The 15163-nt window shown below is 39.7% G+C and overlaps 1 protein-coding gene across 2 annotated transcripts in view; it reads right to left on the reverse strand.

Annotated features, from left to right (window-relative positions):
• Window positions 1-454: 454 nt before the first annotated feature.
• Window positions 455-15163, reverse strand: part of glceb (glucuronic acid epimerase b) — a 79903-nt gene continuing 65194 nt past the window's right edge. The window contains exons 5-7 of one of the 2 annotated variants that reach the window (XR_012592087.1): window positions 8217-8509; window positions 5494-7011; window positions 455-5404 (exon numbers count right to left, since the gene is read on the reverse strand). Coding sequence is in view for 1 of the 2 variants with exons in the window: in XM_074621237.1 (XP_074477338.1) it covers window positions 6280-7011; window positions 8217-8509 (1025 nt within the window). In the remaining variant the exon portion in view is untranslated. Of the gene's footprint in view, window positions 7012-8216; window positions 8510-15163 lie in introns of both variants that reach the window. The other variant, XM_074621237.1, reaches the window with a different exon arrangement.

Below are 15163 nucleotides of genomic sequence, written 5' to 3' on the forward strand. Positions count from 1 at the left end.
ATATATACATTTATATTATAAATATATATGCAGAAATAATACATCCAAATATATAATAAAATATATATAAAAATCGGATTAATCTATTAACTGTTTTGTCTATAAAATAATCAGAAATGTCCCCGTTTTCCAATCTATTACTTTTTTTGTCCGACCAACAGCTATATAACATAAAGATATTCAGTTTTTGATCATAACAGACACAGAAAAGCCGTAAATCTTCACAGCTGAGAATCTGGAAACAGTAAACGTTTTGCATATTTTCTTGAAAAATGGCAAAAAACAATAATTGATTAACAAAATAGTAGCAAATTAATTTCCTGGTGATCGATTCATTGTCAGCTCTAAAATAGGGGCCATGGAGGATAATAAAGCAGTCATAAATCTGTAAGGAGATCTTCATTAAACTGCAGTCTCTGTTAAACATCACAGAAGAAGAGATTCGACGAAAAAGTTTAAGAAAAATGCTTTTATTTTGTACACCTTTAAAAAGCACATTTTAAAGCACAAAGATTTACTCTGTATATAAACACCTCTCTTCCTTGGACTAAAAAATGGTAGCATTTGCACATTGTGCTTGAATTGCAAAGTCTGTACATCCGCTCTGGGTCTCCTGTGGTGTTCCCGACCCCAGTAAACATTTTATTGCATAAATCACATTTGACCTCGGGGGTCATTTGTTGAAGTCTTTAACAGATCGTGGAAAGACAGAAAAAGATAACCGCTAAAATGAGGAAAAGGAAGCTGTCATACCTGTTACACAGTGAACAATCATAGCAGCTTTCTTAATGAAGGCGTTGCACATTGTCCTGAAAAGAAAAAACAAAGCAATCCCAAAGAAATACAACAAAAAATGTGACAATAAACGTCAGTTGTGCTTTTGTCTATCTAGCAAAACATCTTTCTCCTCTGCAAATTATTCCAACAAATGAATGATGCAAACAAACTCCAACACAAAAGAAAAACTTTCAAGGAGAACTTGCAGCTACCGGCTAACTTCCCTTTAAAACAGTAGCTGACTAAATGCTAATCTCTAGTTGCACACGTCCCCTTTACAATAAGCACGTTTTACACATCTTATTTTTGCTATAATCTATTCAACCTACATTTGAAAAAGTAGCATTCCTCAAAAGGCAGTGTCTCTCTGTGACATCTCCAAGGAGACTTTACATCTTTAAATGCTGAATGGAAATCGGTTTGCACAAAAATAGACAAATTCAAATATACTCGAATCAATGACTTTGGTATAAACAAAATAAAGATAGTTATTCATACACAAAACTTCCATTCCTGAATGTTCCTTTTGAACTACATATTTCTAGCTGTCCTGTCAAAATGGAAAAGAATGGAAGAAGTGGTCATGGGAAGAAAACAACACCAGGAAATGAACAAAATAAGGACCAGCAAGATTACAAAAAACTGGGATTATCAAAACGTGCACTCATACCTCTTCTCTGATAATATTTTTTTTCATCTTTTTAACTTTTAAAACAGAACATCTATATAATTCCTTCCATCCACAGTATAAACCTCTACAACAAAAACAGAGCTTTTGGGAATGAAGTCAAATTATCTTGAGAAAAAGTCATAAAGTCATAAGAAAAAGGTTGTAATTTGGAAGAAAAGGCATCATTTTAGGAGAAAATGTCATATTTCAAGAATAAAGTCATAATATTACAAGACAAAAGTCATAGTATTACATGAAAAAGGCTGCTTCTAGAACCATATGCTGTATATTATGATTAAACTGGGTAGATTGGATTACATGTGAAGTTTATATATATGCACTACATATATATACACACACATACTGTATATATACATACACATATACATATACTGTATGTATGTGTATATACATTTTCCCTCTTAATACTTTTCCTTATTTTCCTTATAATGTTATGATTTCATTCTTGAAATTGTACCACTTGTTCTTGAAATGTCAGATTATTTTCTTCCTAACAGCGGCCCTAATAATATGTTGTAAAATCCTCACTTGCAAGAAGTCGAGTTACAGATGAAGCTGTGAGGAAGAGGAAGAGGAAGATGTACCCGGAGGATTTAATAAGGAGTATGAACGAAAGGATGACTTGTCTTCTATCTGACTTTACATCGAAATGAATCAACGCTTCTCTGATTCAGTCTTATTAGTTCACACTACGACAACTTGAAAGCCAAGGGAAAATGTTTTCATCTCAAAGTTTACATGAAAATGACAAAAAGAAAATTCACCATCAGCACCTTGAAGAGAGGCTGATTCTGCTCCATTAATAATCTTTAAGGTAGATCGATGAAAGCCTCATTGATGCTGAGGGCTCCACTTTGTTTTGTTTGTGAGTGCTGACTCATCCCCGAGCCAGCGACTGTACTGTGTGTGCAGGCGCTCCAGCCTATTAGCCGGCTGAATTGTTAGCGTCTTGGCGAGCTTTCTTTCTCCTCGTACAGCGGTCAACAGGTCAGCTCTCGGATTAAAAACGCTGAGTTCACGCACCCACAACAGCTGAGAGGAGCAATGAGAGCCTGCTGGGACCGACAGCCTCTTTATGCTTGTCAACAATTGACCTCGACTTTCACTACTCCTCGCATCGTCTATTTAAATGTTATAAAGTGGCGTGTTAGCGAGACGCAGCTGTGCCTCTGCTGCCCACGTCTTTCTACCCGAATACACAACACATACATCTACCACCACCTACACTTGTGTCCTGCAATTATCATCCGGCAGTTTGCGTTTTAGAGCTTTTCAGAGGAGTTAACAAAAAGGTCAAAAGCGGGGCATGAAAATGAATGAAAGTGTAGCTAATGGTGCTGAAGATCAAACCGAGGGAAATAAAAAGGGATTTAAAGACTCTAATGTTGAACACTGACAGGTCAAGGGATTCATCTGGAGCTGAAATTTGGCTTTTAAAGAGAGTTTAATGGAAGAAAAAGTTAGTTTAAAGTATGTTCTGCTGTGAATATTTCTCATGGGGTGAATGAAGACTGATCTGATATTTTCTATTTGTATTTCTCTGAACTATCTGGGACATTAAATCAAAACTTTAATGTGCCAGAGTTAAAGGGATACTTTGGGTGTTTTTGAAGTGGGGTTGTATGAGGTACTTGTCCATACTCAGTCAGTGTATTACCTACAGTAGGTGACGGTCAGCACGCCCCCAGTTTGGAGAAACTGACAGGAGTTACCGCACGGAAGCAAAGTAATGTGCTGCTGTGGACGGGGCCGGCAGCAAAATGTATTCAGCCTCCAAAAAGAAAGGCCTAAACCTAAAAAAATCAGTATCAGTACGCAGTGTACGCAATATTTAGAATATTTTCACCATTTTATCTTACCGTCAGACAGCCCTTTTCTTCTCCTTTCCGACGGGAAACTGAACTAAAAATGAAATGTATCTATGCTCTATTCAAAGCAGTCAGACTACATTGGGAAAAAACAGTATTTTTTTACCTCACAGAACCCTGGGGTTGCTGGTCTACCGCTGCCTCGATCGGTTAGTTCGTTTGTGTTATTGTGTGACTTTGGTTAATTCAGATTCACCAAAGTCACACAATAACACAAACGAACTAACCGATCGAGGCAGCGGTAGACCAGCAACTCTCGTGTTCTGCAGGGTAAAATTACAGTTTTTTTCAATGGAGTCTGGTGTCTTAGGCAAAAGGGCTGTCTGACGGCAAGTTAAAGCGATGAAAATATTCTAAATATAGCGTACACTTGAACTGATATTGATTTTTTTAGGTGGGCCTTTCTTTAGGTGGCCCTGTCCACAGCAGTACATTGCTTTGCTCCGGTGTCAGTACTCCTGTCTGCTTCTCCAACCTTGGGGAATGCCGACCGTCATCTACTGTAAGTAATACACTGACTATGGATAAGTACCTCATACAACCCCACTTCAAAAACACCTGAGCTATCCCCTTAAAGACAGTTTAATGGAAATACAAGTTTCAGTCCTCAGTATATTTCTTATGGGCTGAAGGGAGCTTAAAAATGACACTGCTGGGCTGTATTTAGACTGATCTGATCTTTTCTATTTTTGTATTTCTCTTATTTATCTGGGACATTCATCAATATTGTAATGTGCCAAGATTGAGTCATTTAAATCTGCAGTCAGAATAGTTAAAAAAAATACCTGCAAAGATCTGAAGAAATTACTGCTAATAATATCAGAGATATTTGTAGTAAAGTCTAGACCCTAGGAATTACCTGTGTCCACCTCAAGACAACACATCCATGAAGACATTAAGTCTATTCAGCTGACTGACTCGATCTAAAGCCCTACTGTTTCCTAGCTTTTACCCAAAACTGTGCACATGAGGAGAACAGAGCGACTCTTGAACTCAAACTGATGCTACTATTTGTAGCTGTGTTCTGCAGTAGCACATGAATTATTGACTTTTTTTGTGACCAGACTTTAGTGGGGTTTGGTTTACAGCTAAGAATGGTAGCACACAGTTTTTCATCTGAAAACATCCCATAATGGTACCAGCGTTACGGTGGCTTCAGCACTGACGTCTGATTAGAATAAATGATTGATTATCTCAGGGAATGTAACAGGGACACTGATGTTGTGGCAGCGAGCTACCTGCAGTCTTCCACCTGAAACACAACAGTCACACAACTAAAGATGCAGTCATGCATTCATACGCTGACCAGATGTGGCTACACAACAGCTAAACACAGTGGAATTGTGGGTAGGAACCGAGGAGACCTGCTGGTAACGGAGCCGGTTTAACTATCTGAAATCAAATTTTGAGGTGTTTATTCCTCAGAGCTGCTTGACAGACACCTAATCCATGACTTTATATTTATATTAAAAGGAAAATATTAAAGTTAAGATCACTAAAGAAACTATTCATGTGTGTTTTATGGAAAATATATTCACAAAAGAACTGGAAGCTGCCAGTTTGGAAGCATAAAGCTTTTCTGTAAAGGGATGATAGCAAAATTAATTCATCTCACCTAACAGCTTAACATGGTGTACTTAAAACTTCTAAGTTTTGAGGCTTATGGGATAAAAAAAAACAACTTTGCAGTGGAGGAATTAAATCCAAAATGTTTACGTTATGTCATATTAATAAGATAAATTGTTTTGGCAACATTCTCCTCCGAATAATTTATAATATATTCCGTTTTTTTTAGTTTATAAGTTTCACTAAACTTTTCAAATCTGTGATGAAATGGTAAAAAAAAACAATTCAAGGATTCATCTTTCTCTAGCGTCATATTGAGAGGTGAAGTCCAGCCCCTTCCGGTGGACCACCATAGGACCTTATTTCAGAAAAGATATAAACGGTAGTCAACGGCGAGAGACAAATATTTTTTTGATCCTGTTTGAATTGCGCCAGGAATCACACATATGATGTTTGTCAATTTTAAACCTAATTTTAAAAGTCAAGAAAGTTTGTTGTAAAACTGTTGAAGTTGAATCAGACTGTGAGAATACGTCATTAGAAAGACTGCACACCCAAAAGTCACGTAGTGACGTCTCTCTCTGAAGCTACGATGTCTGTGTGTTTCATACTGGGATTTACTCACACGAACGGGTTTCATTTGTTCCTTCTCTTCCTGGCTGATAAAAAGAGCAGGAGTCGCTGGATAAAACACATCAGGTCACATAATGTTACATTTGTGCGTGGATCATAGCTAAGATAGTTAGCTAGGTAGCGTTGGTGACGTATATTGTGCGAGGCGAGAGATGTAGTTCACTGAGCGGTTTCACACAAAACGAAATGATACTACGACAAACTGAGACTTTCTTGACTTGCAAAATGATCTCTTAAATATAAAATATTGATATGTGTGATTCATGGTGCAATTCAAACGAGATAAAAAAAATATTTGTCTCTCGCCGTTGACTATTTTTTTCCTAAATAAGGTACCATGGGGTCCACCGGAAGGGGAGGGACTTCTCCTCTCAATATTGTGACTTTAAACACACACACACACACACACACACACACACACACGTGTTCTTCATGAACACACATACACTCACACTCTGAAACTAGGTCTGTGCATAATTACAAACACTAGCTCAAGGAGAAACAGAGGAGGGGAGAGCTACAGTCAGTGTTGCAGAAAATATAAAACCTGCAACTGAGCACACAAGAAACTTTTAGTGTTGAGAGCTGCAGCTGAATAAACTCGTCCTTTAGATTATGAACCTCGACCCAAACTGAGATGCGAACACACACTCAATGTGAGCACCCGCCTCACATTCAGTCATCCATTAAGAGTATATTCATCTTTTCAGTCAGCTGTATGCTATATGTGTGGTTACAGTTTGTCTAGTTGTGCTTGGCACGAATCCCTTTTAAGTAGTTCTTCCAGCGCTTGACCACATCCTTAAAGACGGGAGCGTTGTCTATGGACGCCAGCAGCTGCAGCTGGTTAATGTGCGTGGTGTGATAGTCCCAGCGTGCCAGGTTGGGCGCGGTGGCCAACATGAAGTGACGCAGGTCGTAGATGCTCCCGGACCCCGTGTCAAAGAGCGGCAGCATGGCCTTCAGCGACTCCATGCCGCGGCTGAACAGCTGCCCCGCCTCCCTGCCCAGCTTCTCCCCGGCCGTCTCAGTCAAGTCGTAGAGTCCCAGCAGGGAGTAGATGAAGCCGTTGAGGACGAAGGAGCTGGGCGTGGTGGGGTACTCCTCATACCAGTCGTATTTGTTCATGAACACGGCTTTGACCCCGTGCTGCGCTGAAGGCACCTTGTAGGGTCCCACCGCCTTGAGGGCAGCGTTGAGGTACGCCTGGTCCTTGGTGAGGAGGTAGGCTCTCACCAGGGTGGACATGGCCTGGCCCTGAGCCATGGCCGAGTACCAGCCGGGCTCCAGAGGCCGGAAGCCTTCGCCCAGTTTACGGGTGACCATGATGGGCCAGCCACCTCGTTCGTCCTGGTTGCGCATCAGCCAGTCGCTCGCGGCGAAGAAGGCGGCCATGTGGGCCGTAGTGGAGATAGTGACGTTGTCAACAAAGCCACGCCCGTGTAGGACTAATCGCACCACCCGTCTGGGCATGATCTGAGACGCAAAGAAAATTATTGTTATTATGAATTAGGATGTGGCATTAGTTCAGTAACGTTTATACCATGGTCTGTTCACTGTTCTAAATTAATGCGCTGGCTAAAAAAAAAATAACATTGTAACGTTAGTCCTTCAGTGCCCCATCCTCTGAACACCACAGGGTGGCGACTGCAACACACAAGCTGCAAGAAGTAAATGACACTGCCCCTCTTAACTTATACTTTGTATCATATAAGCAATCATTCACATCCCAATCACTATTCAACTCGCTTATTCAGGCTTTGTTCGTGAAACTTCTGATATTGATTTGAGGACAGTGACTAAGCTGGATAGCTAGCTGTTAAACATACTGTCAAATTACATTACTGTTTGTCAACTGTACGTGATGTTATTGACTTTGAATATTGCTAGCACAGCGTTAGCTATCTGGCTCAAAGCTAATCTAAAGGGTTCTGAGAGCTGAGCGGACTTGTCACGTCGCCTCTAAGGTCCGTCCTATATACTGAAGCGATGAACAATGTTTCCATTGCATAAGAACCTTATGGGATGGTAATGATTTTTCCAGGTATTAGCAAACCCTCAGGGTAACCAGGGAAATGGAGTGAATGGATTGTGAAAAACTTTAGATTTTGGTTGCAAAACGCATGGAAATATAAATTAATGGTCTTAATTATTTTTTCTTTGGCAAGTGACCATGGTATAAGCGGGGTACTGCCCTTTGAGGTGTCCATTATCAGGAATTAATGGACGATGTGGAGACCAGAACCTTCGGACCTTCCGCATTATCCCTTACTTATTGTTTTTATGTGTAATCATTTAACATCAAAGTTGTCATGCTGAAATAAACACAAGCTAAATGTTACAAAAATCTACATCTACATTTAATCTACATTTACACATTTTACAAAAATCTAAAAATATTGCAATATTTATCTTGGTATTAGTTTAGTTAATACCACCAACTGAAAAGCAGCTTAATTAAAAATTCTCAGCAAATCCTCACATACGAGAAGCTAAAAAAAAAAGAAAGGTTTGTTTGTTTTTGCTTTAAAAATGACTTAATTACTCTTTCATCAACATAGTTGCCGATTAATTTTCTATCAATCGCTTAATCAACTAATTGTTTCAGCTCTGGTCCAGTTGAATAGTTATCAGAACATATGGGTTTTATCAAAGGAACCAAAAGTCAGACATAAACCAACCTTTGTGGCCTTCACAGCCTTGGTGTTGGACAGCCCGACGCCCTTCCTGAGGTCGGTGAGCAGGTCTCGGGTCAGAGTGCTCCAGGCGGTTCGTGGCCCGACGCCGTACGTGATTTCATGGTCTTTGAAAGTGATGAGTTGCGTGCTGGTCACGTAGTGGATGGTGAATGGCGGACCCTTCTCCGTGGTTTCCAGGATCACAGACACGCTGCCGTTGGAGACGAACTTGATGTCCAAGCTGAGGATGTAGTCTTTGGAGTTCCCCAGCTGCAGGGACACGCCTTCTGAGGACTCTGTGATGGTGGGACGAGAGGAGGGTCCAAGTTAGAAACGTGTATAATGAACCAAAAACAAAGTAGAATAGACGTTTTTAAGTTTTCTTTCTAAACATCATGTACATTTAAAGTCCAGTCATTATTATTTAATCATGTTTACAATGTTTGTACATATCAGTATTTTTACTGCCACTTATCTGAGCATTATGCAATACTCCTCAACCTGATGAATTGGGATAAGCCCATTTATTCCTTATTAATGCCAATTTTGTATTTTGTGTAATATACTGTAGTAGCATTTGCCCTTGTTATCTGCTTATTCTGAGTTTTGTCCTGTTTGGGAAAATGTCTCCATCTTGCAGAAGTATTATATTTTACTGCAGTATATAGGTACTTCTGGTACATGTACACATCATTCTTTGCCTATCTCCAAGTATATACAGTACTCATTTCTTCACTGAAATCCATTGAATGGTATGTTGAGTTCACTCCATATATTTGAGACATTTATTTTGTTAGTTTATTGTATATTGTTTTCCTTTTTGTAGTTTTCTGAACATTACTTGTTAGTATTCGTTATTACGCGTTATTATCACGTTAACTTTGACAGCCCTATTACTGATATTATGCATTTTTTTATACTTACATTTCTTTGATATACTATATGCATGCATGTGGACCTTGATGACGCTTTAGCGCCCTCTATTGGTTATATACAAGGCCTTATGAATGCCACCCACGGCTGGAATATAATCCTAACTGATTAGTTTCTTGATACGTGTTGGTTTGTTTTATTGCCTATGCTCAGAAAATAAAATCACTGTGCCTTCATTTTTTTTCCATGGATGTCTGCACCACTTGAGGACGATTTATCCAGCAAGACTTCCTGGACTCGGTTTCATGTACTTTTACCCGCCTTACCAAAAAGCACCGGTCGTGTGAGCCACCACAACCGAGCAGCGCTTCCTTCCTCTGTTTTAAACTAGAAGTTTTATAGCGTTTCTTCAAGTGCATTTGGTCTGAAAAACATAACTAACCTCATTTGACTGATTGTACGAACTCCTGACGGTTACTGGATGACGACGGACTATTTTTAGCCGACTGACTGGAAGCCTTTTACAGTGCGTCTGTCTCCTTTGATGTTGTGTTTCAGTGAAAGCTCGTCGTTTTCCTCTTGTTTCCAAGATTCACTCTGTAGTCACATTATTTTGCGGTCAAAACCTTGTATCATTATTACCTGTGTGAAGTAAGTGACTATCTGTGTGTGTGTGTGTGTGTGTGAGTGTGAGAGAGCCTTGAACACACACGGAGACAAGCTTCTCATGGGATGTACAGTACAGATGTGTCACTGCACACAGAGCTGAATTACTGTAGGAGGAGGACAGAAGGGAGGGAATAGAATAACTTAGTAGTAGGAAGAGAGTGAAGGAGGAAGTGGATGCACAGCAGCAACTTTTCCATTTGCATCTCTTCCCTATAAAGTTAGGAACTCATATATTCAGTTTCCACACAGCCACCGCTCCTCTCACATTATACCAACTCAGTGGTAGGCACTTCAGTTGCTCGTCTGAATTTCACCCCTCTAAAACACTAACAGCGTCTGGAATGATCTCTCCTTTGGCCTTGTTAAAAACAACAACCAGAAAACCTTTTCTAATGAAGGCTCCTGAAAAGGATGAAGAGAAGAAAGTAGGAGTAGGAGTCAAGGAAAAGAAGGGTAATGGCAGGATGGGTCGCCTCAAGTGCCCTCAACGCCAGCCTGAGGCTGCCAGTACAGAGTGAAAATGAGCCAATAGTGAGAAGACAATTGAGAATCAGATCTCACATGACATGAGCTGAGAAAGCAGAAGCAGACGAGGCCGCCTGAGACACAAAGACAGTCGATCAGAAGGAGAATGGAGGAGAGAGCCAGTCTGGCAGGGGCCTCTGGATGACTACGGCTCTTTAATGCACTCATAAATCCATTACTTAAGGCAATGCAGAGAGTAAGTGGATTTGTACTCTGGCCCCGTGATTACTCTGGCATCAATAAAGGATGGGCAGGGAATATAGACGAGATTCCACCTCCTCTGCTCTGCTCTCCGGCTGTTTAGCAATAACGCAGGAGACAGAGATGACATGTAGCTACAAATATGTCAGCGTCGAAACAACGCTTGTATACATGAGTGAACATGACGAATACTTGAAAACACATGTTCAGTACGTGTTGTGCATGTGCGACAAGACAACAGTTGATGCACGTTGATTATTCATCCACATCCTCCGGTGATTACATCAGGACATGCAGCGCCTGTAAAACGTTTTCACCCCCTTGAGATGTTTTCATGTTTTTAGGGCTGCAAATAATTATTATGTTCATTATCAATTAATCAGCCAATTATTTTCTCAATTTATCTTTTCTATCCGTGATCATAATATCCCAGAGCCCAAGGTGATAATTGCTTGTTTTATGCGGGCAACAGTCCAAAACTTAAATATGTTCAATTTACAAAGAAATACATCAAATCCCCACATTTGACAAGCTGAAACCATCAAGTCATCGGCATATTGGCTTGAAAAATGACTGAAACGATTTAAAGATTATCAAATTAATTGACAAATTATTTTATGGCGATCGAGTAATTGATTAATTGACTAATTGTTTCAGCTCTACATGTTTTATTGTCTCACAACATTGTATCAAAGTAGATTTAACATGGCTTTTTGACACTGATGAAGATTAAATACCATTTAAAAGTGATCTACTCTAGAGCAGCAACGATTAATCAATTAGTTGTCAACTATTGAATTAATCGCCAACTAGTCTGATAATTGTTTAATCGCTTTGAGTAATTTTTTAAGAAAAAAAAAAAGTCAAACTTCTATAATTCCAGCTTCTTGAAATATCATGATATTTTTTACCAAATCAATTAATAACACAAAACAATGACAAATATTGTCCAGAAACCCTCACAGGTACTGCATTTAGCATAAAACATATGCTCAAATCATAACATGGCAAACTGCAGCCCAACAGGCAACAACAGCTGTCAGTGTGTCAGTGTGCTGACTTGACTATGACTTGCCCCAAACTGCATGTGATTATCATAAAGTGGGCATGTCTGTAAAGGGGAGACTCGTTTTTTCCTCCCCAAAATTTAGCGCAAGTTTTGAGCGTTACTTAGCCTCCTTCGCGACAAGCTAGTATGACATTAGCTCGCTACAACCTAAAAATCGCAAGTTGCGTTAATGCGTTAAAAGAATTAGTGGCGTTAAAACAAATTTGCGTTAATTATCCCGTTTCCTTTGACAGCCCTAGTTATAATCCATAAGATTTTCATGAAATCAAACCCCATTTTTTATCATTTATGCTCAGCATTTCCCCTACAATAGCCATTCAATGTATTTATGTGCAGAAACGCCTAAACACAAGAGATTTACAGGAAGATGATGCATACATGTATTCAGTGTTACAGTTTTTGATATCAGCCTCATGTTTACTGTTCACACTCCTAAAGCTGCATGAGAGCCGTGTTAAGTTTCTGCTAACAACAACGCAAGTTTGTTTGGTTAAAAAAAAAAATACACCAGCAGTTTCTCTTCTGTTTGTCACAAAGGAGCTGCTCAAGAAGTGTTGCTGTTACCACGGTAACCAAGGGTGTCGTCAAATCATAATGGGCTGAATCTTAAGAATTACAACTTTAAAGTAAAAAAAAAAAGCCACTTCAACTCTACTTTGATTCCATTTTGGGAGACAATAAGACATAAAAACTTCCAGGGTTGCTGAACACTTCTTAAAGTCCCTGTAGCTGCTGACAGCTGTCACTCTGCTGTATCTCCGTACACAGATCACCTCGCTAATACTGGCAAATGCTGCATTTCTGAACTACAACGACCACAAGGGAATTCAGGAAATAAAGGTGCTCAGTGGCCGATAGTGTCGGTGCAGCAATGTGCAGATGGTAGATGGTAGGTTATTATCAGGGGACAGACGATTGATCCACTTGTCAGAGGATTTGAGAGGCTGTTCAACACCAGTGTCCTAGATACAGTAAGGAGGAAAAAAGACCCAAATAGAGAGAAGGGAGTAGGAGGAGGAAGTGGAGGGAAGCAGAGACGGAAAGAGAAACTGACAGCAGAGGAAGAAAAACAGGAAAAGTTTTGGATGACGGAGCAGATTAAGGCGTTAAAATGGACAGAGCGTAATATGATTGCAATGTTCAGGAAGCACAAGAGGGCTGAGAGGTGATAAGTGGGTGGGAATGAGTAAAGAGAGTTGGAAAACGGACTGAAATCTGGGGATAGACGAGGAAGATTAATGGAGAATGAAGACTGCCGAGGGAGGGCTGGGGAGCGATGATGAAAACATGATGATTTCGAGGAAAGAGAGAGCTGATGGTGGCGAGTTGAGGCGGTGAGGCAAGGTGAGCGAGGAGCAGAGAGAGAAAGGAAAGTGTTGAGCGGTGAAATGAAAAGAAATTGTTGATGATGAGAGGCTGAAAGCGGAGGAATTAGGAGGAGGGGGAAATTACAGTGGAGGCAGCAGCTCAACAGAGAGAGAGTCCTGGAAATATCAGCAGGAGATCAAAGAAGAATACAGACCGCTCACAGTCAGCACTCAGTAAAAGAGTCTGACTTCTCCCAAATCCAAAAATAACTGACAACTATCTCGTGGCTTTTGGTCATTTAACAGCTGTAAAACTAGGCCAGATGTCCAATCTCCATCATAATAAACATCAGATTTTATTGATAGTTTAGTGATTTAGACCACTCTGACATATTCACAATATGAGAGCACAATCTGTGCATTACCCTCGGGATAAACAATTTAAGGAAAATATCCAATTGCCATTTTTCTGACCGATATTACACTTTAAATTGAAACCACTTTTCTCAGATTTTAGCTACAGGTCTGTATTTGTGGACACCCTGTCATCCCGGGGACGATAAAAAATGTGTTTGGGACGCAGTAAACAGGGGACGCACACTATTTTTCCCTGACAACAAATCCGTGTTGAAATTGGCAGGACGAGAGCTAGTTAACGTTAGCTGTTGCTTACCTGCTGCTAACAGCTAACGTTAACTAGGTCTTGTCCTGACGATTTCAACACGGACGGTGCCATTGATGTACATTATGATGCGTTCAGGCTCTATTCAGTAACAAGACTGGACCGTGTATAGTCAGTTTGTGAATTTGAACAACAAATGTGAAACAACACATGGCGGCCTGCTCGTAAACTTTCTGTTATTTCGTCTAAATAATAGACAACAATCAAAATCTACTTCTGAAAGCATTTTAAGCGAGAAACAGGCTAGGCTACTGCTGAATCTCATTTAATTTTTAGAACTAAATCAGCTAGTTTGACAGCTTGGTGCAAGTTTTGTGAGCCCCGCCTTTTCATTTTGAAAGAGCAACGGCCAATGAGGAAACTCCAACACTCGGCCGACCAATCCTATAACTTCATCACTCATTTTGTGACAGACTTTTGCGTTTGTAGGGCTAGCACTCTCTGGTCCAGACAAAAATTAGTGTTGGGTGAAGGTAAATTCTAACGTTATCACGATGTGTTCAAATGTAATCTTGTAAAATGTAGTTTTTGGAAAGAAACATTCGTTTTTTTACCGTGGTATCAAATTGGTATCGAATATCATGGAATTCCACTGGTATTGGTATCGACTACTACATTTCTGGTATCGTGACATCCCTAGTGTACATAGTATTAAATATATCACAAGCATTATCAAATACTTATTGTTTCTCCATTAGAATCATAAATTCACCATAGAAAAATGGACCAATTTTATACACACATATTTACGATATTGATTAAAGATAATTATAAGACCTTTAAAGTCATACGCTTAAAAGTTTAACTGGGAGAACAACTCCAACAACTCACCAGCTGTCATTTAGTGTTACTCTTGACAACAGCTGATCTACCTGCTAGCTAGTCTGAAGTGGACGTCAGGCGATCAACCAGATTGTGAATGTAGAAAAAAAAACGAATCACTCTGTTGGTCTTTTACGAACAGCAAAAAGTCAAAGCCCACTCCTTATTTTATCATCAAAAATGATACAGAGTGGTGCTTCTTCTTCCACAAAACCATCTTTGTACAAGCGTAAATCTATAGACACCAGTATGCAGAGAGTGAGCATATTAACCAGGCAGCATCCAAGATTTAGTTTTTGGTTGTTTCAGCAACTCTGAAAATTAACATTAATCGACAACAGCTGAGTAAAGACACAGTTGTCATTATCGCTGAAACCAGTGGTCACTGCATTAAACTTTAAAAGGTCTTATTGATAACATTTATATGTAGACAAATATTTAAAAAAAAAAATACATCCACAGAGCTTTTAGAAAGGTATCGGATAAAACTATGGCTTTTCCTGAGAAAAATGAATTAATCATTTAAAAAATGTTGAAGGGGTCCAACTGAATGTTTCGTTTATCTCTGTGGAAGATATCTGACTTCTAACAAGGCTTGTGAGCCAATAGTAAAACAACGTTGGTATCCCGTGGTATCTCTGGCTCATCAGTTAGTGGAAAAAACGGATAAATGGCAGAGATTGACGGTAAGTGCCTGGCAACGACTTGTTGCGAAGTGAATGCAATTACACGGGAGAGGGAGAATGCAACATCTAGTGGCTGAATGTTATCAATGATAAAAATAGCACCTTTAACTCGCTCC

Source organism: Sebastes fasciatus, chromosome 2 (assembly GCF_043250625.1).
Source record: "Sebastes fasciatus isolate fSebFas1 chromosome 2, fSebFas1.pri, whole genome shotgun sequence".
NCBI classification, from domain to species: domain Eukaryota; kingdom Metazoa; phylum Chordata; class Actinopteri; order Perciformes; family Sebastidae; genus Sebastes; species Sebastes fasciatus.